The sequence below is a fragment of the Doryrhamphus excisus genome, linkage group LG22, assembly GCF_037039965.1.
Source record: "Doryrhamphus excisus strain RoL-2023G ecotype Guam linkage group LG22, RoL_Dexc_Guam_v1.1, whole genome shotgun sequence".
NCBI lineage: Eukaryota > Metazoa > Chordata > Actinopteri > Syngnathiformes > Syngnathidae > Doryrhamphus > Doryrhamphus excisus.
This window is the reverse complement of record NC_136378.1, coordinates 8,796,195-8,822,336: the sequence shown is the minus strand read 5'-3', so window position 1 is coordinate 8,822,336 and position 26,142 is coordinate 8,796,195. Positions and strand designations below refer to the sequence as shown.

The 26,142-nt window shown below is 41.0% G+C and overlaps 1 protein-coding gene and 1 long non-coding RNA gene across 3 annotated transcripts in view; one reads left to right on the top strand and one right to left on the bottom strand.

The window, feature by feature from the left end:
• Nucleotides 1-26,142, bottom strand: part of LOC131110272 (uncharacterized) — a 61,760-nt gene that overhangs the window by 13,519 nt on the left and 22,099 nt on the right. For both annotated transcript variants that reach the window (XR_009120865.2, XR_013625253.1), the window contains exon 3: nt 2,278-2,361. This is a non-coding gene — a long non-coding RNA (uncharacterized LOC131110272). The remainder of the gene's footprint in view (nt 1-2,277; nt 2,362-26,142) is intronic.
• The window catches only part of flt4 (fms related receptor tyrosine kinase 4), a 59,375-nt gene that overhangs the window by 11,144 nt on the left and 22,089 nt on the right, over nt 1-26,142 (top strand). The window contains exons 2-14 of the mRNA XM_058063205.2: nt 8,968-9,064; nt 10,073-10,347; nt 12,858-12,985; nt 13,068-13,233; nt 15,172-15,311; nt 15,378-15,549; nt 16,677-16,794; nt 16,955-17,139; nt 18,625-18,790; nt 21,201-21,336; nt 21,762-21,870; nt 23,683-24,033; nt 24,486-24,632. Of these exons, the coding sequence (XP_057919188.2) occupies nt 8,968-9,064; nt 10,073-10,347; nt 12,858-12,985; nt 13,068-13,233; nt 15,172-15,311; nt 15,378-15,549; nt 16,677-16,794; nt 16,955-17,139; nt 18,625-18,790; nt 21,201-21,336; nt 21,762-21,870; nt 23,683-24,033; nt 24,486-24,632 (2,190 nt within the window). The remainder of the gene's footprint in view (nt 1-8,967; nt 9,065-10,072; nt 10,348-12,857; nt 12,986-13,067; nt 13,234-15,171; nt 15,312-15,377; nt 15,550-16,676; nt 16,795-16,954; nt 17,140-18,624; nt 18,791-21,200; nt 21,337-21,761; nt 21,871-23,682; nt 24,034-24,485; nt 24,633-26,142) is intronic.

Genomic DNA, 26,142 nt, shown 5'->3' with positions numbered 1-26,142 from the left:
GGGTGCCTTGAAAATGCTCTACAAAATTGAATCTGTTATGATATTTTTATTATTCCACATCATCAGTGGTCATTTTCATAAGCACTCACTTACTTTGTGCCTGTCTTTGTTTTGTACACAATGTTACACTCCACCAAAATCTTAAACCAGCGACTTCAAATGGTGGGAAATGGGAGCAAAAACAAAGTGTTGTAATGCATATACACGGAATTGTTCATTTTCATAATCCTCTTATTATCTGCTATAAACCTCTGCTTTTGTGCTGTTGTTTTTAAAAATGCATAGACTTTCTCTTCCACCATCGGGAAGAGCTACATAATGGGGGCAATTTTTAGGATTCATCTTTCTTTGAGGACAAGCGTGTTTACTTGGACTGGACTTTTTAAAGGCAAAAAATAGAGAGGAATCGCACCACAGCAGGGTACACAGTACAAGCAGATGCTATGCAAAGACCATTAAGCCACCATGAATTATTATTTTTTTTTTTTTGCAGTTTTAATGCAGGATCTGAGCTGCAGGCAATAATCCACAACGTGTACATCAGCATATTTTTCAGGCAGTTGTTAATGTCCAAAACTAATTTGTTTGTTTTTTTCTAACGTTAAAATAAGAAAATACTAACATTAAACTTTCATATCAAGGCGGGGGCCTCAAAGTAGTGTCCTGCGGGCCACATTTGACCCGCGGGCCGCGTGTTTGAGACCCCCTGTTTTAAAGAATTTGTGGATTTTTAATATTTCCTATAGGAAAAATGTATTCCGTTTTGGGTACGGTTCTGTTATAGACGACTCTTTGTAACAGATTCATAATAAACTGCATAGCCGCTCTGTTACAATGGAACATATTTCAGTTGTCGATTTTGTCGCTTAAACCGTGTAGTACTAATCCAACCTTTGAGACCCACTATCATCGCACTTCCCTCTCTTTTACTTCAGCCTGAAAAGTTTTTTAGGCCACTCACATTTTTTTTTTATTTGCTTGGCCGAGCCGATGAAGGCTACACGCACGTAAGTCCCACAGTGAGAATAGCTTTTCACGACAGCACAGATGCTACACATCTCAGCAGCAACGCCTGCATTTTGTTAGGAAACACTCACTGCGCTTTTTTTTTTTTCTTGAAAAGCAATGATCAGAGTATTAAATATTGTGAACGATTGCATACTTATCTTTGCATCATTCACTTTATAGGCCAGATAATCCTCCTGATTGTGATTTAGTGTGTGTCATTCAAGCCGGTTGATGGGTTTAGAATGAAAAATACAATAGTGCTCTAATTGCATAATCTGTATGTACAGTGGGTTACATACTACATGTACATTTATAGATTTACAGTATGTAATATGTACATGTGAAACTTCTCTTTATGCTTCTACAAACTGGCGGGTACAGCTGAAGTCCTTGGGTTGAGCTCCTTTCTAAAGCTTAAGCTGCAGCAGCAATAAAGAATAATTACTGTCCAATGTAGTGATTTACTTTAAAGCCACCGTGGAGATGAAGTTACATTTTGCATACTGGATCGCTATTTGCTAACTAAATCACTGAAAAAAAGGTCACCTTATCACTAATTGGCAGATGTTTCGTCCTGTGTTGTGTGCTCAAGAGAGGCAGGTGAAGCTTTAATTAAAAAACTGATAATTTTTTTTACATTTTCGTCAATAAAAATTGATTACTTTCTGATCAAATACAGGGAAAAAAACTCAAGTGAGGCTACCGTGAGCGCAGCAAGCTACTACTGTCCGAGTGCACACAGAGTTGGATCACAACGCCTGCCGGTTTCTGTTTGTCAGCATGTGGCTGACAGTCCTTACAGTCCTTGAGCTGATCTCCTTTCTGGAGCTTAAGCTAAAGCAGCAGTAAAGAATAATTACTTCCACTGTAGCGTAATTTACTTTAAAGTCACCGTGGAGGTGAAGTTATTTCCATTTGGCATACCGGATTGAGCCAAAAAAGGTCACCTTATCGCCAAATGGTGCATGTTTAGGGGCATCTGTCACAATGAAAAGTTAAAGAAAAATTCTGCATGATTCCAATCACTTTGAACATCGTTTGATTGCACATTTCGTCATTGAACACAGGGCAGAAGGTGCCTCGAGTGTCTCTTCTCACATTAGTGTGTAAGCTCTGCCGACCGTTCATTCATGGCACCTGTCAGTTTCTGTTTATCAGCAGGTTGCCAATATTACAACATTTATTATACACAATGACTTTGTGACCTTTTTGCTAATCGGACACTCAAATACATAGAACTTTTATAGGGGACGCACTTGCAGTACTCACTTCATCTTGAAAGGGTGAGCTGGAAGGTGCTTGTCACTGCTGTCCTTCCAGTAGATAAAGAGGAAAATCCAGTAAGATGGATGTCTGGAAGTAGAACAGAGGTGATCAGACATATATAATCTTTGCAGTGGAATAAGTGCATTATAGACCGCTAGAGTAGGTGATCAGTGTTGTCATAGCAATTTTAGTAATGCTATTCTCCTTATTAGTCGGTGTGTAAGAATCAGTAGTTGACATATTTTTGCACAAATTAAGCAATTTCACAAAATTCTAATACCATTGCGGCCGTAATCCACTCCAAGTTAAAACTAAATTCTGAACCCCCAAATGTCACTTTCTGTTCTCCACACATTATGTCTACTATATTGGTTAATACGATTTTTTAAGTGACTATAGGGGTGCTATTTCATGCCTTGGGGGCTCTAATGGTGTTAAAAATATATTTAGAAGGTCATAAACAGACAAACAATATCATCAGATTTACTATCTGAACCGGATGCTGACTATTAAACTTTCATCATCTTTATGGCTTTCAAAGTACTTGTTAATTAAAATGTAATTTATAGATCCTTAAATGTTTTAATGAGCTCTAAAGCAATAAAACAAATCTTTTTTTTTTTTTTTATTGTGATTGAGTGTCATCATGTTACTCCTCATGCTGCCTCATCACACAGCTGAAATTATTACATTTTTATGAAAGTGGTGAGGCAATGTTTAATTGCACTACAGGTATTTCATTTGCACATTTAGTAAATATGGAAAATTAAATCAGAACAGTTTTTGTAAATGAAGCAAATGCAGGAGACACAGTAAATGCGATTCACAGGGGAACAAAACGAGCTCCATATTGGCAACCATAAGTGAAAACAGAACAAGCTTGATTAAGGTCACTGTGTAAAAATGGTCAATTATCACGACAAAATGTATATAATGTACTTTGACCTTGTGTTATTTTACATCCATTCATACATTGTGTGTTTTACGTCATATTTCACAGCTTATCATCATTTTCATATTCTATTCTATTTAGTGACTTTCCAGCCCCACATTACACCAATTTGAAGAGTCTGAGTGCCACATTCAGGGGCGGATGCTCCCATGTTAAGCCCGACTGACATAAAAGATGATATCGCAGCATCCATCAGCAGTTACAACACCGCCACTAAAGATGACGTGTGATGTCTGTTTGCTCTCATTAACCTCAAAGTCACACTGGAAGTTGACACTGTCAATACCGTACATATGGAAGACTTGCATGTTTGAGTTGTAAGTCTTGATGTCATGCATCTGACAGCATGCGAGTCAGTCATGGCATTTTAAAGACTCACAATTTGCATCCTGTCTGTCAGTGGATGACCTCGCCACTGATTGCAGAGGGGAAGCATCCATCATGGAAATGATGGCATGTTGAGGGGGGGTTATGATCTAATACTGTATGTGTGCATGTTCCCAGCAGTAATGTTGTGGATGTTATTATCATGTTGCCCCCACAGATCGTGTTTCTCATTCTTGAAATGAAATACCTTGACTTTGCATACTGTGCACATACTGCTGTGAAATATCATTTGTGTTGTGTGCATGGCTACAATTATTCATGGGTGCACAACTTGTCGCATACAGCCCACTTTAATGCCGAGACTCATGTTTGCCTGAGTTGAAGATGGAAAATTTTCTCAGCTTGTGTTGAGAAAATCAAGACTGAAATCCAATAAGACGGGTAATCTGCTGCAGATATAACACTACGCTCTTCATTAGATGTGTCAGTGTAGACAATGAATGGTAGGTCAAAGTTTGGGATAGCAAGTACAGGGAGATTTGCCAGAATGTTTGTAAGTGTATCGACCACCCTCGTGTTCGTATTTCCATTTGATAGGTGTTGTTTGTGGTACCTGTCTTTTGTCCACTTTCCTATGTCTACCTTTGACTTTGACTGTCTTGTTTTGACTAGTAATTCCTTCTGTGTCTGGTCTTTGTAACAGTTCAAATAATGATGTGGCCACACGGGAAAAGTCTCGGACAATGTAGCGATAGCATCCTAAGGAAACTTAACAGGGACTTGACATTTCTAACGGTCTGGGGCTTTTTGTTTTAAAGTGCAAAGCTAGCTTTTAAATCCTGTGGGTCCATTTTAACTCTTCTTCTCCAGACACAAAGCGAGCGAGATAACGAATCCCGACTTTGAAAAATCCACACATGGCGGGTCTTAGCTTGATCCCATGTTCTCTCATTAGACCTAGTCTTACGTGGTTTACATGGTTCTCAGATGTCTTGGTGTAGCACAGCACATGATCAGGATAAGGAGGGTAGGACTGGTCTCGAATACGCTCAACCACGGCCTCAATACACCAGGTGCAGTTGCGTTTGGGTGTCTTATAACCAATGTCCGCATCCCGTAAAACATTGTCACTTGATGACCTTTCTTCGTCTTGGCTTTGCATGTTATTGGTTCGCATTTTGGGACTCTTGACTTGGATGTAGTCACCGGTGGTCCCTCTGGCTTAGTTTAAAAAGAACTACAAACATGAAGAAGTGGCTGCCACTATAAAGTCGTCATGTTTTGTATGGTTGACATTTGTGTAACTTTGTAACGTAGCGTAATGTGCATAGTTGGTGATGTTGTCTTTGATACTGGTTGAAAACAGAAAGTTTGGTAATCCAAGTGTACAGTATATGTGTATGGACTTTTTGTGGTATAAATTTTATAAACTTTCCGTTTGTGTTTCATGCTGTGTCTGTCTCTCATTACTATGGTCTGGACTTGTGTTGTTTCACCCCCTTGTGTCACTGCTATCCACCTCCTTCCTCGCCCTCCCCAGTTGTCTTTTTTCTGTGTATTTAGTCTCCAGCTTCACAGTTAATTGTTGCTACATGTTGAGTCGTTGTGTGGCCACATGTAACGCTTCTTACTTCCCATGGTTCTCTTGTGCTCCCAGTTTTTGGGGGATGTGACATACAGTAAAGTCTCGTTATATCGATATTGTCGGGAGTCGGAAAAAATATCGATATAACCGGACTGTCGATATATCCGATCCTGAGCCGAACTGCATTAAAAGTGGGCAATAATGCACTCAACATTGTTCTATAGTATAGAACAATGTCGAATGGTTCTTCTGTTGCAGGCATGTGTTTGGCCAGCTATGTGGGGCGGGTTGAGCATGACCTGTGAACCAGGAAGTGCGGGAATCGGTGTGTGTGCTGCGCTCTGGTGGTGGAAGTGTGAAAAATAAAGTTGACTGGAAGCAGCCGTTCGCCGTGTTCTTTTTTGGTATTGAAATCCTTAAGCAAAGATTGATTTAAGCTGCTTTTGTATCGATATAAGCAGACCAAATTGGCTGGCGGGAGATGAAAAGAGCATTGTAGTAACCGGATTATCATAATAACCGGGTATCATACTAACGGAACTAATTACGTATATCATAAAAGACTAGAAATTTGCCGGGAAATGAAAATAGTATCGTAATAAGCAGTACTTCGATATAACCGATATCGATATAACGAGACTTTACTGTAATTCCTTTGCCTGGAGTAGATTTCTTTGTCTTTCAAAGAATGAAATATTTTGAGTTACTCCAAGTGTTTTCACAGCTTTCAAAGTGAGTCTCATGTCTTTTTTCCAAATGAAGTTTCAAGTCAACTCTTGAGTCCATCCATCCATTTTCTATGCTGCTTACCCTCATTACTTCAGGCGATAGGTAGGGTACAACTTAGACTGGTCGCCAGCCAACTGCAGGGCACATATAGACAAATACTTGGAGTACTTGGAGAAAACTGGATCTTGGATCCCAATTTCAGAAACTTCTAAAAAATACAATTGCCTTCCTGTAATTATGATGTGACTGTATTTGAAGTCATATCCCTACATACATTCAAACACACTGTACAACATTTTCACTGGCATTTCATACTTGACAGATCTAAGCCGACCCACCGACATAAATAGACTGCAACCGCAGTTATCTGCTTCGCACTATTTTATTGACACGACAACATGACAGCAGGTTCATTCCACTTAGCAATACGACTCTGACATGCAATTAAGTGTGGGGGATGCCTATTTATTGCAATCTATTCTTAATCATGTCAGGTATGAGAATGTTAGCATAAACGATACAGGTTTATACAAGTGCTGAACAACATTAGCAGTATCATAGACTTCTGTGCAGTGTTGTGCACAAGCACGATGTAGTGGACAGAAACTATGAAAACTTTATGTTGAGTTTATATACGCTGCTTGGTGTGCAAACACAGAGTTTTAAGTTAAACTGGTGTCTTCAATGTGACCAGAGGTTGGTATGTTGGCAGAATTTACCAGGGTTTTGTTTACAGCTGAGTCGATCTCCATGTTTATTGTGATTTTGGCAACAGTGCGTTTTTTTTTTACTCAGTTTACTCTTTGACTTTCAGTGTGGGAACCCAAAGCTGACGGGACAAGTTCACATCAGCGCCCACACAATACGTTAGGGAAACTGGCCTTGTCCTCATGAGGAGAGTTTAGGATCTGTGAAAGAACGGGAGGAATTCCCTGCTGGGACTGATTCACGGTCCTACACTACTTCCTACATGAAGCTTTTCATGTGTTGTGTTTGTTTTCTAAATGGTGCTGTTGTGGCATGAAAGACAACACTTGAAAAGCTGAACTACAGTAGTAATGAATAGAACACAGACCTCCGCAGTGGTGGACTGGGACTAAAATTCACATTTTGTGCTTTCTCTTGTGTACAAGCTGTGCAGAGATGGGATCAAACCTTCTGCCACGACAGGGAACAGCATGTACCGCTTCACTAAGAGGGAATATGACTATGCTCTTGATTGGTGACAGTGCCTTGGGCTGACTTGACATTGCATGTATGTACTACTCTCTTGTCTCTACCACCTCTTCCACTTCCACCAAAGGGAACACCGATGCATTCAGCTGTGAGACATAATCCCTTCACTCCTCTCTACCGTATCTATGAGGGCCAGACACCATTTCAGCCGCATGTATTTGTGATCTTGCGCTTTCGGTCACAACCTAAAGCCTTGGAGCGGAGGTGCGGGTAGGAACGTAGATTGACCGCTAAATCAAGAGCTTCTCCTTCTGGCTCAGCTGACGCTGCATAGCACAGTGATCATATTACTGAATACGCTGCATCGATTCGCTTGTCGATCTCACTCTCTTGAACAAGATCTTGTAATACTTCAACTGGGGCGAGGCTTCACTGCCAACCGACTGAGTACTATGACTTATGGGCAGCTAGCTAGTACTTGATTAGCCTGTACCCCATGCAAAAGCATCTAAACCGATGGTGCTTTCAATTAATTTGCATGAGAAATTTCAAGTCAAGCCATTGCAAGAAAAAGAAATGGACAAAGAAATGCAAACATGAAGTTCTAATTTGCCATGTCTTCGTAAAAAAAAAAATACTGCAGTACACAAGTAATGCTACATTTAGTATCACCAAGGGCAGACAAGTCACTCTTATTTGTGTAGTACATACATTGGATGAATGTACTATGTACCACTGCAAGTTGAATACGGTTGTGGTAGAATGATTTCCATGAAGGATGGTAATACATACAGATACAATTAATAAATGGGAGGAGGAATCTCAAAGGTTACAGGAGTCAAGGGTGTTTTTCTTACTTTCATTGGTAAAGATGTGTGAAAACATCGCCACACCGAGCATCGAAGGGGCGGGATTAAACACACACACACACAGCAACCAGTGTTGCCAACTTGGCAACTTTGGCGCTGAATCTGGTGACATTCCAAATCATGTTGGACACATTTTCTCAAAAGCGACTTTTTCTGGCGTCCTTGGAGAGTTTTCTGGTATTTGAGATGTGTATTGTTCTGTCGTTTCTGTTCTTACTCTGCTGGTTTGGTAGTGGAGCTCTATGCATCCACAAATGTCAGTGTCAGATTCCCAAAAGATGGCAGTTTTTTGTATAACTTGATGTAAAAATATCAGTATTCCAATACAGTAAAGTCTCGTTATATCGATATTCTCGGGAGTCGGAAAAAATACCGATATAACCGGACTATCCATATATCCGATCCTGCGCCGAACTGCATTAAAAGTGGGCAATAATGCACTCGACATTGTTCTATAGTATAGAACAATGTCCAGCCGTTCGCCGTGTTCTTTTTTGGTATTGAAATCCTTAAGCAAAGGTTGATTTAAGCTGCTTTTGTATCGATATAAGCAGACCAAATTGGCTGGCGGGAGATGAAAAGGGCATCGTAGTAACCGCATTATCATAATAACCGTGTATCGTACTAACGGAACTAATTATATCATAAAAGACTAGAAATTTGCCGGGAAATTAAAATAGTATCGTAATAAGTAGTAATTCGTTATAACCGATATCGATATAACGAGACTTTACTGTATATACGTAGCTTCCGAGGGCTGATTTGGGGCGCAAGTGCCAATACCAATTCTCATTGACAACAATTCACAATTAAAAACAACAATGAACCTCTTGAGTGGTCCACAGTTTGTCTGTCTGGCCCGGAAATCATTATCCACAGCTTTTCCTCATAGCTGGTAAATGTAATGAACAACTTGGCATCTGGGCTGCTGTCGGATCAGCTTACAAACTCCTGAAGTGTGTCTGACATTTGGCAGCATCCCCGCAATGCCATTTAAACTGGTTGATCCCAAATGTGACACAAATCTAATGGAGGTTTCTTGTTTTCTTCCACAGGTCTAGTCATCAGCTTTTCTATGACTCCACCCATTCTGGATAGTTCCAGAGATGACCTAGTGATCCCGGTTCACCAAACACTCACTATCACATGCAGGTATTGTATATGTGTGCATGACTGTTTTTTTTGTTATATCCTGAGATACAATAAAGGATTGATTGTCATGGTATGTCCGAAGTCTTGCATCAACATAAAGATATTTCTGCTCCCAAAAAAAGTTCTTGGGCTTACATAATACAGTAAAGTCTCGTTATATCGATATTCTCGGGAGTCGGAAAAAATACCGATATAACCGGACTATCCATATATCCGATCCTGCGCCGAACTGCATTAAAAGTGGGCAATAATGCAGCTTAAATCAATCTTTGCTTAAGGATTTCAATACCAAAAAAAAACACGGCGAACGGCTGCTTCCAGTCAACTTTATTTTTCGACGTGTTCTTTTTTGGTATTGAAATCCTTAAGCAAAGATTGATTTAAGCTGCTTTTGTATCGATATAAGCAGACCAAATTGGCTGGCGGGAGATGAAAAGGGCATCGTAGTAACCGGATTATCATAATAACCGGATATCATACTAACGGAACTAATTATATCATAAAAGACTAGAAATTTGCCGGGAAATGAAAATAGTATCGTAATAAGTAGTAATTCATTATAACCGATATCGATATAACGAGACTTTACTGTATGTAAGCAAGTAAAGCTTGCACCCCTCGTCATCGTCTTGGAACATTCTTTACAATCATATTTTTTACTCCGAAATTGAGCCATCACAGTGACTGGAAAATAGCCCAAAGAATACTTTTTTATAGTTATTTCCCGTCATCATCATTTGAAACTGTCATCAGATGTGGACATGTGTAGGCGGAGATGTCACCCATATGATGCCTCCAGGTTTAAATGTGCACATGTAACTCAATTTAAGCCACAAAGCAAACAGGGATGTGTGGATCGATGCTCAGAGGAAATTTCAATTACACCCTTCAGGCATTCACCCGCACACGCAATCATTTTTGACTCTTATAAGTTTAAAACCTCAACAGCTGAAATGATTTTCTGCTTGGAGTCAACATGAATATAACATCTCCTTGTTCTCCTCTCAGAGGGCAACATACTCTCAATTGGGCCTGGCCTGACCAGTCTCTAGTGGGACAGGAGCTAAGTGAGCGTCAGGCCCAATCGCCCCTCACCAGGGCTCCCAGAGAGAGGGCGGTCGTGGTCAGCGAGTGTCCCGGTCAACGTGGGAGGCCGTATTGCAAGAGGCTGATACTGCACTGGTCTCATGCCCAAGATACGGGCCGCTATCTCTGCTACTACAAGGATGTGAAGGCCATCATCGACGGAACCACGGCTGTTAGCATTTATGTCTTTGTCAGGGGTGAGTCAGCACACACACAAACATGCAGATGCAACAGCCAATTATGTCTCCTTTTCACTGCACAGTATCACACTTGTTCTTAGCACTGGAGGATGCAATATTAGATGCCACAGTTGCTGCATCTCCAGTATTGTTTTTTCTTATTGCGACTAATGAAAGGCAGTTTAGTTTGCATAGTTGGTACTATTTTGTGCGGAAAGGAGTGTCAATTAGTCACCATACAGTCCCAACTGAAGAAAACATTTGAAAAGTTGCTTTTTCTGCACTTATTGTGTTCGAAAATGTTACAGGCAGAGAACTGAATCTGTCTACGGTGGTTAGTATTTCTCCTGTTGGATGATATTATATTATTATTATCTGCCTCAGTAAATCCCCAGATACGATCTGGATTAACGTTTCGGAAATTAGAGATTCAGCATCATTGATAAATGTAACGTCGCGGTGCTCCATTCATATTTTTTTTATTCATTGGAAAGATTGTTTCCTATTTTGTGAATAACTAGATATGAAATAACTGCTTTCTATAAATGCATTTTCACCCAAGGTAAATTTAATGGAATCGCTGACTGTCAAAAAATATCTGATATGATAACGACTGAAAAATGAGTTATGCTCCTCTTGGTTTGACAGAGTCGCACATAAAATTAGAGTGCATTAGCTTGTTTCATAATCAATCTTACTCCCAACGTGTCAAATATGGCGAGTTCCTTGAATGGTGACACTGCGGTTTCGAAAGCCCTCATTAATATTGGCCATGCTACTTTGCTTGCTTTCTATCATTTATCCTCACAAGGGTCGCGGGAGTGCTGGAGCCTATCCCAGTTGTTTTTGGGCAAGAGGCGGGGTACACCATATTACACCCTTCAGGCACCACATCCCATAATCAGTTCACAGTTCCACATGTCCAAAAGGAGTAGGAAGAAGCAAAGCTTATTAAATCCTACCCCTCCATCTGGTACTTTTACAATTAGTAACTGTTACATTTGTTCACTTCCTGCTTTCCATAATACAGTTTAAGGTTTTTTTTGTTTGTTTAGTTTTTTTTAATAATGTACCACGTACCAAAGTATGAGATCTGACCATGGATGTGAATTTCTGTTAAGTAGGATTACTTCTTTATAAATAGAAAATCTTTGGAATTAGAGAATCTAGACATGACATAACACCCCTATAGTCATCTTTAGTGATCTAATCAGTGGAAATTAGCCATTCATTCATTTTCGACCGCTTTTTCCTCACGAGGGTCGCGGGGTTGCTGGATCCTATCCCAGCTGTCTTTGGGCGAGAGGCGGGGTACACCCTGGACTGGTCGCCAGCCAATCATAGGGCACATATAGACAAACAACCATTCACACTCACTTTCGCCAATTAACCTAGCATGTTTTTGGAATGTGGGAGGAAACCGGAGTACCCGGAGAAAAGCCACGCATGCACGGGGAGAACATGCACCACACAGAGACAGCCGAGGGTGGGATTGAACTCGGGTCTCCTAGCTGTGAGGTCTGCGCACCAACCACTCATCCGCCGTGCAGCTCTAGTGCAGTGTTGATGTACATAAACAGCACTGAAAACAATACGGTCACTCAGAAACAACATGTAAGTGTCATATAAACATCAGCTATGAGTTTGTGTTGCAGAAAACCGATGTTGACATTATCCGGATCGGATAATTACATTCCATACATTCATTGGAATTGTATTGACATCAGGGGCCATCTATGGAACATGCTGTTTCTGCATGTGGAAGAAGAAGGAAGTCCTCTCCCAGGCTGATTATTCTGCCTGACAAGGTGCCAAAACAGCTTCCAAACATCCAAGCATGGGGGCTGATCAGAAGCAGATGAAGTTGCGACCATCAATTAGAAGCCAGCGTGATGCTGGTTAGGAGGGATGGCCACATGTGGACGCACTTAACCAACCAGATGGTGGCCCTTTAACCTGTCTGCTCTGCACACTATTTACCCACACTCACTTAAATTCTGCACATCACTCTTTTTTCCACATTGCAGCCTAATATCAGCTGTGATTGCCTGTGAGTTGTGTATTATTTGTGTGGCCTTGGAGCCTCGTTCAACTGTGAAAAAGAAACACAAAAAAAAAGAGTCCTTTGCAGTCCTTTGCAGTCATGCATCATCCGTGGCTGGCGCACAGAAGCTGATGGCACTGGCGTGAAAAGCGTGAGAGATAAGGCCGCCGGTGTGCACGCATGCTGCGGCAATATGAGCTTTTACGGTGATAACAGCTGCGGTGTAAATGGGTGACACAACATTACCACCACATTAGCAGCGAGTCACAAAAAGAAGAAAATCAAGGTGTTGGCAACAAAGTCAAAATTTCGGGATACTGTGAAATGATGCATTTTGTAGTAATATCAATAAACCTCCCCTACGGTTTGCTCTTTGGGGTCATTATGAGTCTCTGAAATATTTGTCTGTCTGTAATGGCTGCGATTACGCCAGCTGCTATGTAGGGTTACTTATTAATCGCCTGCTGTTTCTATCGGCATCCAGACCCTGAAGAACCCTTCCTCAGGAGGAACAGCAATAACCTGGAGACCATTTTTATCACACGCTATTCCACGCACGTCATCGTTCCATGTTTGGTCACAGTGCCCGACTTAAATGTCACACTTTACGCGGTTTGTACAAAGACACACACTTTATAACACAAATCTGAGTGAACATTTGATTGGTTCTACTGTTATTATTGGCTGATTTCAGTATCCAAAACCTCTGGAGAAGAACGGACTGAAGTGGGACAACAAGCGAGGCTGGTCCATTCCCAGACACATCATCGACAGTGATCCAATGCTCATCGGCCTTTCATGTGTCGCCACCATTGAAGGCAAAGAGTATCAGTCGGCTAACTACTTGATACACACTACAGGTAAACAAACAGTCGGTTGCCGTGAGCATGGTGGAAGAGGCAAAGGAATATCAATGAAGGGAGATGACATGAAGATACGTTTGAGGGGGGGCTATAGGAGGATGCTGACAGGCTGTTGGGAATCACAGAATGCTGTCTCATCACCAGAGTTGAGAAAATAGGCTATTAACTGATTCGCTACCAAAAGATGTATTTATAAATATTTTATGTTTCTACAATAGAAGGGAGCAGGTTTGTAAATCAGTTGTAAAATGTCCATTTTCTATACCGCTTGTCCTTGTGAGGGTTTCATGGGTGCTGGAGCCTATCCCAGCTGTCTTCAGGCGGGAGGCGGAGTACACCCTGGACTGGTTGCCAGCCAATCACAGCGCAGATATAGACAAACAACCATTCACACTCACATTCATACCTATGGACAATTTCATTCATTCATTCATTCATTTTCTACCGCTTTTCCTCACGACAGTTGCGGGGGTGCTGGAGCCTATCCCAGCTGTCTTCAGGTGGGAGGCGAGGTACACCCTGGACTGGTTGCCAGCCAATCACAGGGCAAATATAGACAAACAACCATTCACACTCACATTCATACCTAGTATGGACAATTTCGAGTCACCAATTTAACCAATTTTTGGAATGTGGGAGGAAAACTCACGCATGCACGGGGAGAGGATGCAAATTCCACACAGATGCCGGCAGGGATAGCCTCCTGGCCCTGAACACGATAAACTCTAACAATGGCCGGGTGGGTGGATGACTGACACGGTAGATACAATCACATGGAATCAATCACCTTCACCCTAAAAATGTGATAATACTAAAAGGCGTTCTGGATATCAGACAATCAAACCAAAATGGAAATGAAATAATTACCTTCTATATAACAGTCTTGATAAAAGCGCAGGCCTCACAGCTAGGAGACCTGAGTTCAATTCCACCCTCGGCCATCTATGTGTGGAGTTTGCATGTTCCCCCTTTGCATGTGTGGGTTTTCTCTGGGTACTCCGGTTTCCTCCCACATTCCAAAAACATGCTAGGTTAATTAATCTAAGTCTGGCGTGTCTGCCATAAGTACCTGAACCTAAGGTCTCATTTTGGAGCTGGACTCAAATTTGTTTTAATTGAACGCTCCATATTCATCATAACCCTGCAGTGATCTTGTAGACATTACAGTTGAGCAATATGGTGTCAACAAAGATTAATAGTAGAGTAAAGGTGACTATAGGGGTGTTATGTGATGTATACAAGTCTCTAATAGTTGTAATAATTGTATTTAGAAAGTCATAAACAGGATTTCTGTGCTCTAAACATAAAAATCTAATTGGTCCAATTCTATGATACTATTGTTGAATAGCTAAATGCGGCACTGGATTTGTCGCCAACCTAATTGTGCATGCCAATTATTCTTTGGCTATTCCCTGGATTTTGTTCCATCGCTACAAAAAGCTTATGTGCACGGAATATCGAAACAGAACAAATGGATTGAATCCATAATTACATTTTGAGTATATTAAAATAAAAAAGAGAGAGATATGATTTTCACTTGTCAAATACCCACCGGCTAGATTCAAGGGTGAGATTATTCACCTTTCACTTGCAAGGGTGAAGAGAAAGTCATAGCTGTTGGCCAAAAGTAACAGCGACATCAGTCAGAAGAGAATACAGAGTCTCCGACACACACAACATTAGCACACACACAACTGACAGCAAAGTTTCAAAGACCGCAGAGAGGCCAGAGATATCTTCAGGTTTCTGTTTTATCTTCAATTGAAACATCACAACATCCGCCCCATGTCCTTTGACACATCAATGGAAACAGCGTAAGCTTGTGTACAGTAGGAGGGTCCATCTGTTCCAAAGAGAAGTCACTTCCTTTGGTCGTTGGAGGAAGGAAAAACCGATCACAATGTCACTGTGACCTCTCTCCTGTTTCCCACACAGGAAGTCAGGTTTACGACGTCAAGATGTTTCCCGAAGAGCCCACGGAGCTGATAGTAGGGGAGGCCCTCACTATGAACTGCACAGCACAGGTGGAGTTTGACGCTCCGGTGACCATGTGGTGGTCCTACCCGGGCAAACAGGTAAGCAGCGGCTATCAGGAATTATAGTGACAGGTCATGAAATGACCTCTTGTTTCTTCCCGCCAGGCCAACAGCTCGGCAGACATTAAATTCCATCGGGAATCTCTGTCTCACATCACAGAGACAGTCAGCATCCTGACCATCCATAGCGCTGCGGTTTCGGACACGGGCTCATATACCTGCAATGTCACCAGCATGGATTCCACACAGAGCCAAACAATGCAGGTCATGGTGCACGGTATGCTCTTCATACACAAAATTTTAATATCTGAAAAAAATCGATCATTCCAATTTCCTTTCCAGTAGTTTGAGTTTTAGTTTTCTGTATGATTACAATCATTATCTACAGTAAAATCGCTGAATTTGTACATTTCCTGATCAAATACGGGACAGAAAACTGAGATGAGCCGAGTCTTTACGCCCTCAATCCTTCATAAACTGGGTAGGATGGCGCCCATCCGCTTCTCTTTGTCAGCATGTCGCCAATATAATGTTTGCAGAAACACGTGTTACACGCCATGCCTTTCTACAGCCTGAATCATGCGGTATCATTATTCTTGCTAATTGGACAATAACCTGCAGAGAAATGTCACACGGCGCTCCGGCTCACCTTTGAAGGGAGCAAGTGAGAGTGCTTGTCGCTGCCATACCTCTGCAGGGTATACTGACATATGCTAACTTGCTCGACTATTTTGAAATGTATGATTAAATTATGGTGTTATAATTAACATAATGGAGTCATACTTCAACTCTGTTTGACCTGCCTTGTTATACTTGACAATGAATGTCCTACTGTATATAGCAGGGGTCTCAAACTCAATTTACCTGGGGGCCACTGGAGCTAGGGTCTGGGCGAGGCTGAGCCGCATCAGGTTTTCCAAAAAAAAGCAAAAAACGCATTTATTAAAAACATAATAATGAATAAACTTTGCTTTGGTTTCGATTTTCTACAAGAAAAGCTCTGATAAAACATTCCACTGTTCTCAAATATCTTATTTTTTTTTCTACACAAAATAAGATGAAAAATAAATGAACAAATCAAGAATAAAGAAAATCAATCAATCAGTAATAAATAAATAAATTACCACTTCCACACGGATAGGGAGGATAACTATTAACAGTTATTTAACCTTTAACATGAACATTAATCAAACGTAATAATTTTTTCTGGGTACATGATACCATACAGCATCCATATCAAACTTGCACGGGCCGCACTAACATTAAACTTTCATATCAAGGCTGGGGCCTGAAACTAGTGTCCTGCGGGCCACATTTGGCCCGCGGGCCGCATGTTTGAGACCCCTGGTATATAGGATCACCTTCACTGCTCTTATCTCTACTGGACTATGTGTTTTATCCTAGAAAAGCCATTTATAAGCCTGGACTACAGAAGTGGACCAGTGGTGGAGGTAACATCTGGCCAGAAGTCCTTCAAATTACACGTAAATGTCTCAGCATTCCCTACGCCTGGAACACAATGGTACGTTGAAGCTCCCTGTTGTGTCCATTAAGCCTGACAAGTAATTTCTAAAAGCATGATTAGGCCTCCCCACCTTGAGATTTACACACTTAATTAGAAGGCGCACAACTCACAACTGGAGGTACTGTAGCAGCTGTGCTTTATTGTGTTACGTCTAAAGGTACAAAAACGGAAAGCTGATTACCGAGCGACCCGAGTTCAAGATGAAGCGTATGAGGATTCACCTTAACCACGCTTTGGAGATCAGGGATGTTGGTCCTGAGGATGCTGGTTTCTACACGGTGGTGCTGAAGAACAGCGCAGCTGCTCTTGAAAGGAAGCTTAACATCACGCTTGTTGTTAATGGTAATTGCCTTATTAGGCTGCATTGCATGTGCACATGTGTTATTTATATGGTGGAAAATATGTTTAAATAAAACATATTTGCAAGGGGGGGACAGAATTAAAGGGCATACTGCAGTTTATGCAAAGGCATTACTGTGTTCCCATAATTGTTGGCTACTTTTCTGTCCAGGTTTGTTTTGGAGGGCTAGAAGATCCATGAAAACATTCCTAATCCTGCTGAGAGAGGGAGAGTTCAGAGAGGGAAAAGCGTAACCAAAGTTTAGCCTTATTTTTGTAAATAATGGTTTTAAGGCTGAAGAGACCAAAAATCAGCTTTGATTCCCGACAAACATTCTTCAAATTTTAATTCTCTATACATGCCATCTGATCCAGAACCTCTGATTTGTTCATACAGTACTACCTTGTGCATTTTTGTATTAGTTCCAAAGAAAATATGCAATAATTCCCATAGGAAATAATGTAAAACAAATTAAATTATTAAATTATTAAATTATTAAATTATTAAATTATTAAATTATTAAATTATTAAATTATTAAATTATTAAATTATTAAATTATTAAATTATTAAATTATTAAATTATTAATTATTAATTATTATTAAATATAAATTTATTAAATTATCAATTTATTATTAATTATCATTAATTATTAAATTATCAAATTATTAATTATCATTAATTATTAAATTATTGTTGTTATTATTATGAATTATTAGTATTAAATTATAGTTTTACCTGCAAAAAACATTAAAAATAATTCTAAATGATGAATGGCTGGAACTTGTTGGCAACATCAAATTCAATCACAATGCTAGCACTTGCAACTTTCTTTGGCCCCATGGTGGATTATTTAGCAGTCACACAAATATGTTTTGCGGAATGATACAGGACAAACTGAGTACTCTACCAAAACCGACTTGGTGTACAAAAATTAAAGCAAAATGTAAACCAAAAAAAAAATAATCATACAAAAACTGGGGTGTGGGCTGCATGGTGGTCGAGCAAGCCTCACAGCAAGGAGACCCGACTTCAATTCCACTCTCGGCCAACTCTGTGTGGAGTTTGCATGTTCTCCCTGTGCATGAGCGGGTTTTCCCCGGGTATTCCGGTTTCCTCCCACATTCCAAAAACATGCTCGTGAGTTAGAATGTGAGTGTGAATGGTTGTTTGCTTATATGTGATTGGCTCGCCACCAGTCCAGGGTGTACTCTGGGATCGGCTCCAGCATAGCCATAGTAGAGAAAATAGATGGAGTGCAAATTTTTTCCCATATCCAAATACAGTTTTGGTTCATTTCAAAACAGAGGAGGCCCTCAGTGAAGGGTTACAATTTGGCGCTGATCTAAATAGAAGAGGGTTTCGCTCTGAGTGCCTGTGTGTGTTTCTCCCCCTGTTTGCACTGTTGCACTGCACACAGTCCAGCAAACACACTGTGAAGCGACTAAATACTACAGCTGCTTAATGGCTGCCTCTTTTCTACTACAGTTTCACCACAGATAAATGAGAAAGAAGTAGCAGAACCGTCCAGTCCTTACCCCAGCGGCAGCACCCAGACGCTAACATGCACTGCCTATGGCCTCCCAGCTCCCACCATCAGCTGGCAGTGGAGGAGCTGGAGCCCGTGTGTTCTCAACAGCACCCACAGCAGAGGGTAAGAAAAAGAAACTTCTCACTTGTGCTTCCTTACTCACTTGTAATCAGCGCAGGAACAGGAATTTTGATAGAACAGAACCAAAAATAAATGTAGCGGGACACGGTGCGTGAAGCGTGATGTGAGGCTGAGTGAAGAGGATAGGATGAAAAAACGGAGCATAGCCGAGTGACTGGCAGAGAAGAAGTCGATAAAGACAAAAAGCTGGAGTCGGTCTGATGGATTCAACCTCGCTCTATAATATTATCCATGATCCGGCAGCCCTCATATACGCTCTAACAGCACCATATGCTAATGTGCTGGAAATGCACATCAAGCAACCAAGTGTGTTTTGAGCTCATATTAGGCTTCTATAAATCATCAACACAACTCAACCGCTCACACATCCACACACTCTTATTGCTAGGCATACATTTTGCTGCCCTGGGCTTTGTTTCCCATTCTCCATCTGAACTCAATCTCCTGACAGGCTATAATAGATTCTTTGCACAACCATACATTTTTCGAGGGAGGGGGGGGCTTTTCATATTTCTTTAACCCCAGGTGTGACGCTGACTATATTCCTCTAATATTAACCTCCACCCAGCATTCTTCATTTGAGTTTTAGTCTGGAGGCTATTGAAGGCCGCCTCACCTTCGACGTGGGTGTGCCGAGAGTAGATCACATTAGTTTTTGACACATTAGCGTCAAATGTTTCTTGAGAGATATTTCATGAGCCCTGTGGTGTGTTTTTGTTGACCTTTTCTTAGGCTACATAATTACATTTCCTTAATTATTATTATTAATTTAATGGGTAAACACGGTGATATGAAATATCTCCGGTGGAACACATTGTCGTCTTGTTTGTATTCACACCACCTAGTCTATGACTTATTCACAAAAAGATTAGTTAGTTATTGAGTTATGTGAAATATTTACCTCCATTGTTGTCGTCAATGTGTGGTAAAACTGACTTTGTGTTGAAAATAACTTGAAAAGTTCTATTGGATTTGCATGAAATTTTTAGGAATTGTCGGAAATGGGACATTTGGGAGTGATCTGGTTCACCGTCTGGATCCAGGATTTTTTTTAAAGGAGTTTTTTTAAAACATTGTGAGATGCCATTTGTGCATATATGTAAATCCTAAAGCAGTTTCGGAGCACTTGGGAATAAGTATAGGATAATTTTCCAACAGGTTCGACAAAATTTTTTTTTAAATCCATGGTGATAGTGATGGATAGATGGAAACTGTAGTACAGTAAAGTTTCGTTATATCGATATCGGTTAAAACGAATTACTACTTATTACGATACTATTTTCATTTCCCGGCAAATTTCTAGTCTTTTATGATATAATTAGCTCCGTTAGTACGATACACGGTTATTATGATAATCCGGTTACTACGATGCCCTTTTCATCTCCCGCCAGCCAATTTGGTCTGCTTATATCGATACAAAAGCAGCTTAAATCAATCTTTGCTTAAGGATTTCAATACCAAAAAAGAACACGGCGAACGGCTGCTTCCAGTCAACTTTATTTTTCCACACTTCCACCACCAGAGTGCAGCACACACAGCGGAAAACACCCGTCCCTCGCGCCTACCCCTCCGGGTGGCAACACCTTCCCTATCGATAGTTCCGGGGTGAATTATGTTCCGGGGTGAATTATGTCCCGGTAACCGGTAATCACTACAGCGTAAGTTTATTTTTATTTACTGTAGTACAAAATGTATTGTAGTACAAAAGCATGCTAGATATGCAATACTCAAGGAGAAAATTACATGCCATATCAAAGATCCGCCCACTTTTAATGCAGTTCGGCACAGGATCGGATATATGGATAGTCCGGTTATATCGGTATTTTTTCCGACTCCCGAGAATATCGATATAACGAGACTTTACTGTATGATATTGTCTTCCACTTCAGTCCTGAACATTGTCTATGCATCATGGGAAATGTACTTTATAGTCAGTAACAGTTGCTAGATTCGCCACTAGAATGGCATAATGGAGAACATGTCATGCCAAATGAATCTGTCACTACAATTAAATGAATTTATGGGAAAATACATGATCTTCGGTGCTGCATGTGTTTATTTGGCAGGGTATTGAATGAAACCCTCGCTGGGCATATTATCATGGTGACTCCTGTAGACATTAGATAAAAATCCCCTATTGTTTTTTTCCTTAAAGGGATCAGTACCTGGAGGTGATGATAATAATATTGTGCTGCAAGTGTCATTAGTATGATGCATATAAGACTGCATCTCAAGAAGTGATTGTCAATTTTGAGATATGAAAGGCAAACCGGCATGTGTGTGGGGGGTTAAAAAAAAAAAAAAAAATCTCATAACATATATGAGGATATCTGGTTTGATGCTCTGCATGTGAATGAGGGGAGATCACATCAATGTGTTTCTGTGTTTCCAGGGTACGACCACACAGGAAGGCCCGCGCTGACATTACCCCAGACTGTCAGGACTGGCAGGACATATGCTTGGAAAAGTCCGTGAACGAAGTGGATGCTATTGAAACATCAGTTGAAGTCGTGGACGGACGACAAAAGGTTTGCAAATTCTAATTTTCATACTTAAGTTGCAGAATGCGAGAAAGAAAAGCATTTTCAATAAGTGGTTTCATCTATGAACCGGGATGTTTTTATAGGAGCGTTCCAAATTCTGAGCTCCGTAACATAATTTGTCAATCAAGACCCATTTCCACAGTAGAAATATTTAGAACAGTCTTCCTTTGCAGGCTTTTCCTGCGAGGATTGCGTGTAAACACACCCAGACGCACATGTGCACGTCCTCACCTCTGCACATGAGAGGAAATCAGTGCAGGAAAACAAAGGGAAACTGACACACGAGTGTTGTTTTCACTCCCATTAGAGTGAAGTTTGCTGTGTTCAACCCAGCCAGTGGACACAATCAGCTTGATGTCTGTTCACAGAGAATTATAGAATATTTACTCCGCCTTCTCTCATCTTCACAGACTGTGAGCCGGCTGCAGATTCGCAACGCTAGTGTTTCGCTCCTGTACAAGTGCGCCGCAGAGAATAAAGTCGGGAAAGATGAACGACTGATTTACTTCTATGTAACCAGTGAGTACGTCGTAGCCTCCTATCCTTCCCTGAAATTGACTCTTGCTGTTCATTTTAGTGTTATTCATCCAAGTTCGAGATGTCAGTACTTTCGTGCACACAGCCTTGGAAGGTGGTGTTAAAATATTCAATAGCAACATCATTTTTGACCAAAGAACATGGATGTATTATTGAATAGGCCGCTGTTGCAAGAGTATGGCACTCACAGGAGTCATCTCAAGTAAAAAATGAGTAAAATGAGCATAATTGGTTCCCTTTAATATTTCTTTTGGTAGGTTCCAAGTTGATGTCGCCATAGAATCCAATAGTCTGTGTGCCTTGAAAAATCAATCAAATCGACAAAAATGGACGGTGCTGAAGGATTGTCTTTTGGGATTGAATGAGTTCATTATTAATTTTATTAGTAACGACATATTTTTGACCCCCTGGCCAATAATACTCATCATAACTCATTCATTCATTTTCTACCGCTTATCCCATTATGGTCACGGGTGTCTTCGGGCGAGAGGCGGGGTACACCCTGGACTGGTGGCCAGCCAATCACAGGGCACATATAGACAAACAACCATTCACACTCACATTCATACCTATGGACAATTTGGAGTCGGCAATTAACCTAGCATGTTTTTGGAATGTGGGAGGAAACTGGAATACTCTAAGAAAACTCTACACAGAGATGGCCGAGAGCGGAATTGAACTCAGGTCTCCTAGCTGTGAGGCCTGCGCGCTAACCACTTGGTCACCGTGCAGCCCTCATCATAACTAAATTGAAAAATTGATCATTAATCCATGTGATTGATATCAACTGATTTAACTTATGCATGATGGGGGTATAAAACCCCGATTGGAGCATCCATACTTTTTACATTATGTCATTATGTCTCCTAAGTGTCAGAAAAGCCAAAGCCATCACCATAAACGAGAAAACAAACATCATGAAAAGCAGAGAGAAGAAACGCACTTAACTGCTCGAATGTTGTGACTAATCGTTGAAGATGAAGATGAGTGGATGCTAATTAATGTTAGGGGGGGTTCGTGGGTACTGGGCGGTGAAGAAGAAGAAGAAGAAGAAGTTACAAAGGCACTGCTAGACACCCACAAATGTCCTATTTTTATGACCATTTCATTGTATTATTATATTTCATCATATTATAATGTATTATATTATTATTATAAATAATAATATAATGTAGGTATACGCTGCACAGTGGATGAGTAGTTAGTGCGCAGGCCTCGCAGCTAGGAGACCCGAGTTCAATTCCTCCCTCAGTCATCTCTGTGTGGAGTTTGCATGTTCTCCCCGTGCATGCTAGGTTAATTGCCGACTCCAAATTGTCCATAGGTATGAATGTGAGTGTGAATGGTTGTTTGTCTATATGTGCCCTGTGATTGGCTGGCCACCAGTCCAGGGTATACTCTCGCCTGAAGACAGCTGGAATAGGCTCCAGCACCCCCCGCGACCCTCGTGAGGATAAGCGGTAGAAAATGAATGAATGTAGACTGTAGTGGTTCCGACTGTTCCCACTGTGATGTTGACCGGTGTATATATGGACAAAGACAGCTCATTAGCATTAAAGCTACAGGCACACAAAAAGGCTGGAAGTTTGATGCATGTTTTGTATTACTTCTCCTTCGATGCAAGGTGTGGGTTGTTTTTTTCCGTAAATGACAGAAGTGTGGACACAGCTCAAGCTTCAGGTCAAAAAGAAGCATCTGACTGTACATTACTTGAAGAAGGCTTCAAAACATCCTTTAGGGAAGTTCTGTATTGCAAGATTTCCTGTTTCATGTTTTTTTTTTGTATGATTACAGCCATCCCTGAGGGGTTCCGTGTGGATGTGCATCCATCTGAGAATCCTCTGGAGCAAGAGACAGCGTCTTTAAGCTGCAGTGCAGACAATTATACCTACGAGCAGCTGCAGTGGTACCGCCTGGAACCGCTTGCCCTGCAGGGCAAGCCCCAGGAACTGGACTGCAGAAGCGTGCACCTCTACGCCGTCGCTCTTGACGGACAGCTATCTTTCCAGCGACAGTCTAACAGCTGGGTCCTGGACTTTACCATCCCTGCTATACAACTACAAGATGAGGGTCACTATGTGTGTGAAGCTCAGAGCAGACGGAGTGGCGAGAAGAACTGTCTGTTCCGATATATGTCAGTGAAAGGTGAGGGATAAAAGAAATGGATGCATCACACTCAATCATCCGTGAACACAATAGCTATATAATCACCGCAGCCTTAAAAATACACAGCAGGCTTGTCTGCAGAGTAGTAAATGCACACCGCTGCAGAGAGCAGCCCACGCAAGTCTGCACACACATTAACAGGATGTGTACCTGCTTGGCTGTGGCAACATCAATGGGACAGAAAGCCGAGCTGAGGCGCCGCGGGGCTGAACAACACAAAATGTACACTTATTCACACAGTCTAACCTCTCATGAGTGCTTATGAGATATACACTCTAATAGGATTTTTTTTTTCACCCTTGCCCTCTGCAGTCCTATGAGAACCATGGATGGATATTATGCACAATCTACTGTTCTTTTTTTCAATGATAGTTCACACACAATGCGTACTGCTGTTTCTCTGCATCAACTTCAGTGTGTTTTCTCCTCAGGCTTGGAGGCACCTCGATATAAGCGCAGCCTCACCAACCAGACTGTGAATGTGACCGAATCGCTGCGCATGGAGTGTGACGTGGAAGGACGACCCCTGCCCCGTCTAACATGGTTCAAAGATAACCAGCCACTCCACCAAATGTCAGGTGTGTGGGAACACATTCTGCATGGAGACTGGGGTCAACCCCCGGCATTGTAATTAGTAGGACTGATACAAAATACAGGGGAACATAAGGCAGAAGGCGTTGGTCCGATGAGGAGTTGCATCCGGTGTGAAAGCCAAAACTATTAATAATAATAATAATAATAATAATAATAATGACTGGATTTTATACAGAGCTTTTCAAGGTCCAACCACTACCAAATGCTCATTCATATTCATACACTAGTGTGGGCAGCACCGGGGGCAAGATACACAAGTGTCACAACAACAGCAGCCACGTTTACATGCGTTTTTCCTCTTTCCGAATGGAATCTTTCCGAATGACTTTTCCGAAAAGCAATGGTATACATGGAAAGGAATATTCCAATCTCTTGTCTACAGGCGCGCTATAATCAAACAGAATAGTCAATGGGGCATGCCCAGTAGAGCGTAAACACCATCACGTGATACCGACTTCGCTGAGTTTTTCTTTCATTTGTTGGAATGACTTTGTATTGGCAGTTTTTCTTTTCTTTTCCAAAAAAAAACCGCATTTATTAAAAACAGAAAAATATACAAACTTTTTCAGTGCTTTGGTTCCGATTTTCTACAATAAAAGCTCTGATAAAATATTCACCTGTTCTCAAATATCTTAATTTTTATTTTTCTGCACAAAATAAGATGAAAAATAAATAAACAAATCAATCAATCAGTAATAAATAAATATAATAATAATAATAAAACGGCAAATAATAAAAACTTAAGAAACCACATATAGTTGGTGGGTAGACAAATTATTTTTTTCAGATTAAAATTAAAGCATTATTAGAGCCTTGTAGACATGACAAAACACGACTATAGTCACATTTATACTCTTTTTATTTACAACATATTGCGCAACTGCAGGGTCTTGAGACACATGCTAACTCGCAAACTAGAGAGCTAGCAACCTAAATGATAGCCTTCAAGTTATTTCCTTTAAAGTTAAATAGCCAAAAACTTACCACTTCCACACGGATAGGGAGGATAACTATTAACAGTTATTTAACCTTTAACATGAACATTAATCAAACGTAATAATTTGTTCTGGGTACATGATACCATACAGCATCCATATCAAACTTGCGCAGGCCGCACTAACATTAAACTTTCATATCAAGGCGGGGGCCTCAAAGTAGTGTCCTGCGGGCCACATTTGGCCCGCGGGCCGCGTGTTTGAGACCCCTGGTCTAATTCTTCAACAACTTCTGAAGGAAAACACCAAAAAGTGATGAAACTTGCAGAGGCCGCACTAACATTAAACTTTCATATCAAGGCGGGGGGCCTCAAACTAGTGTCCTGCGGGCCACATTTATCCTAGGGGCCGCATGTTTGAGACCCCTGGTTCAGATTCTGTTCCCCAGATGACGGTAATGCACACCGAAAGCTACTTGCCAACCACCAATAAACAACAGAAGAAGAAAAAACACAATGAAGAAGAACGCACTATGAGTGGGTACAAGAAAGGGATATTC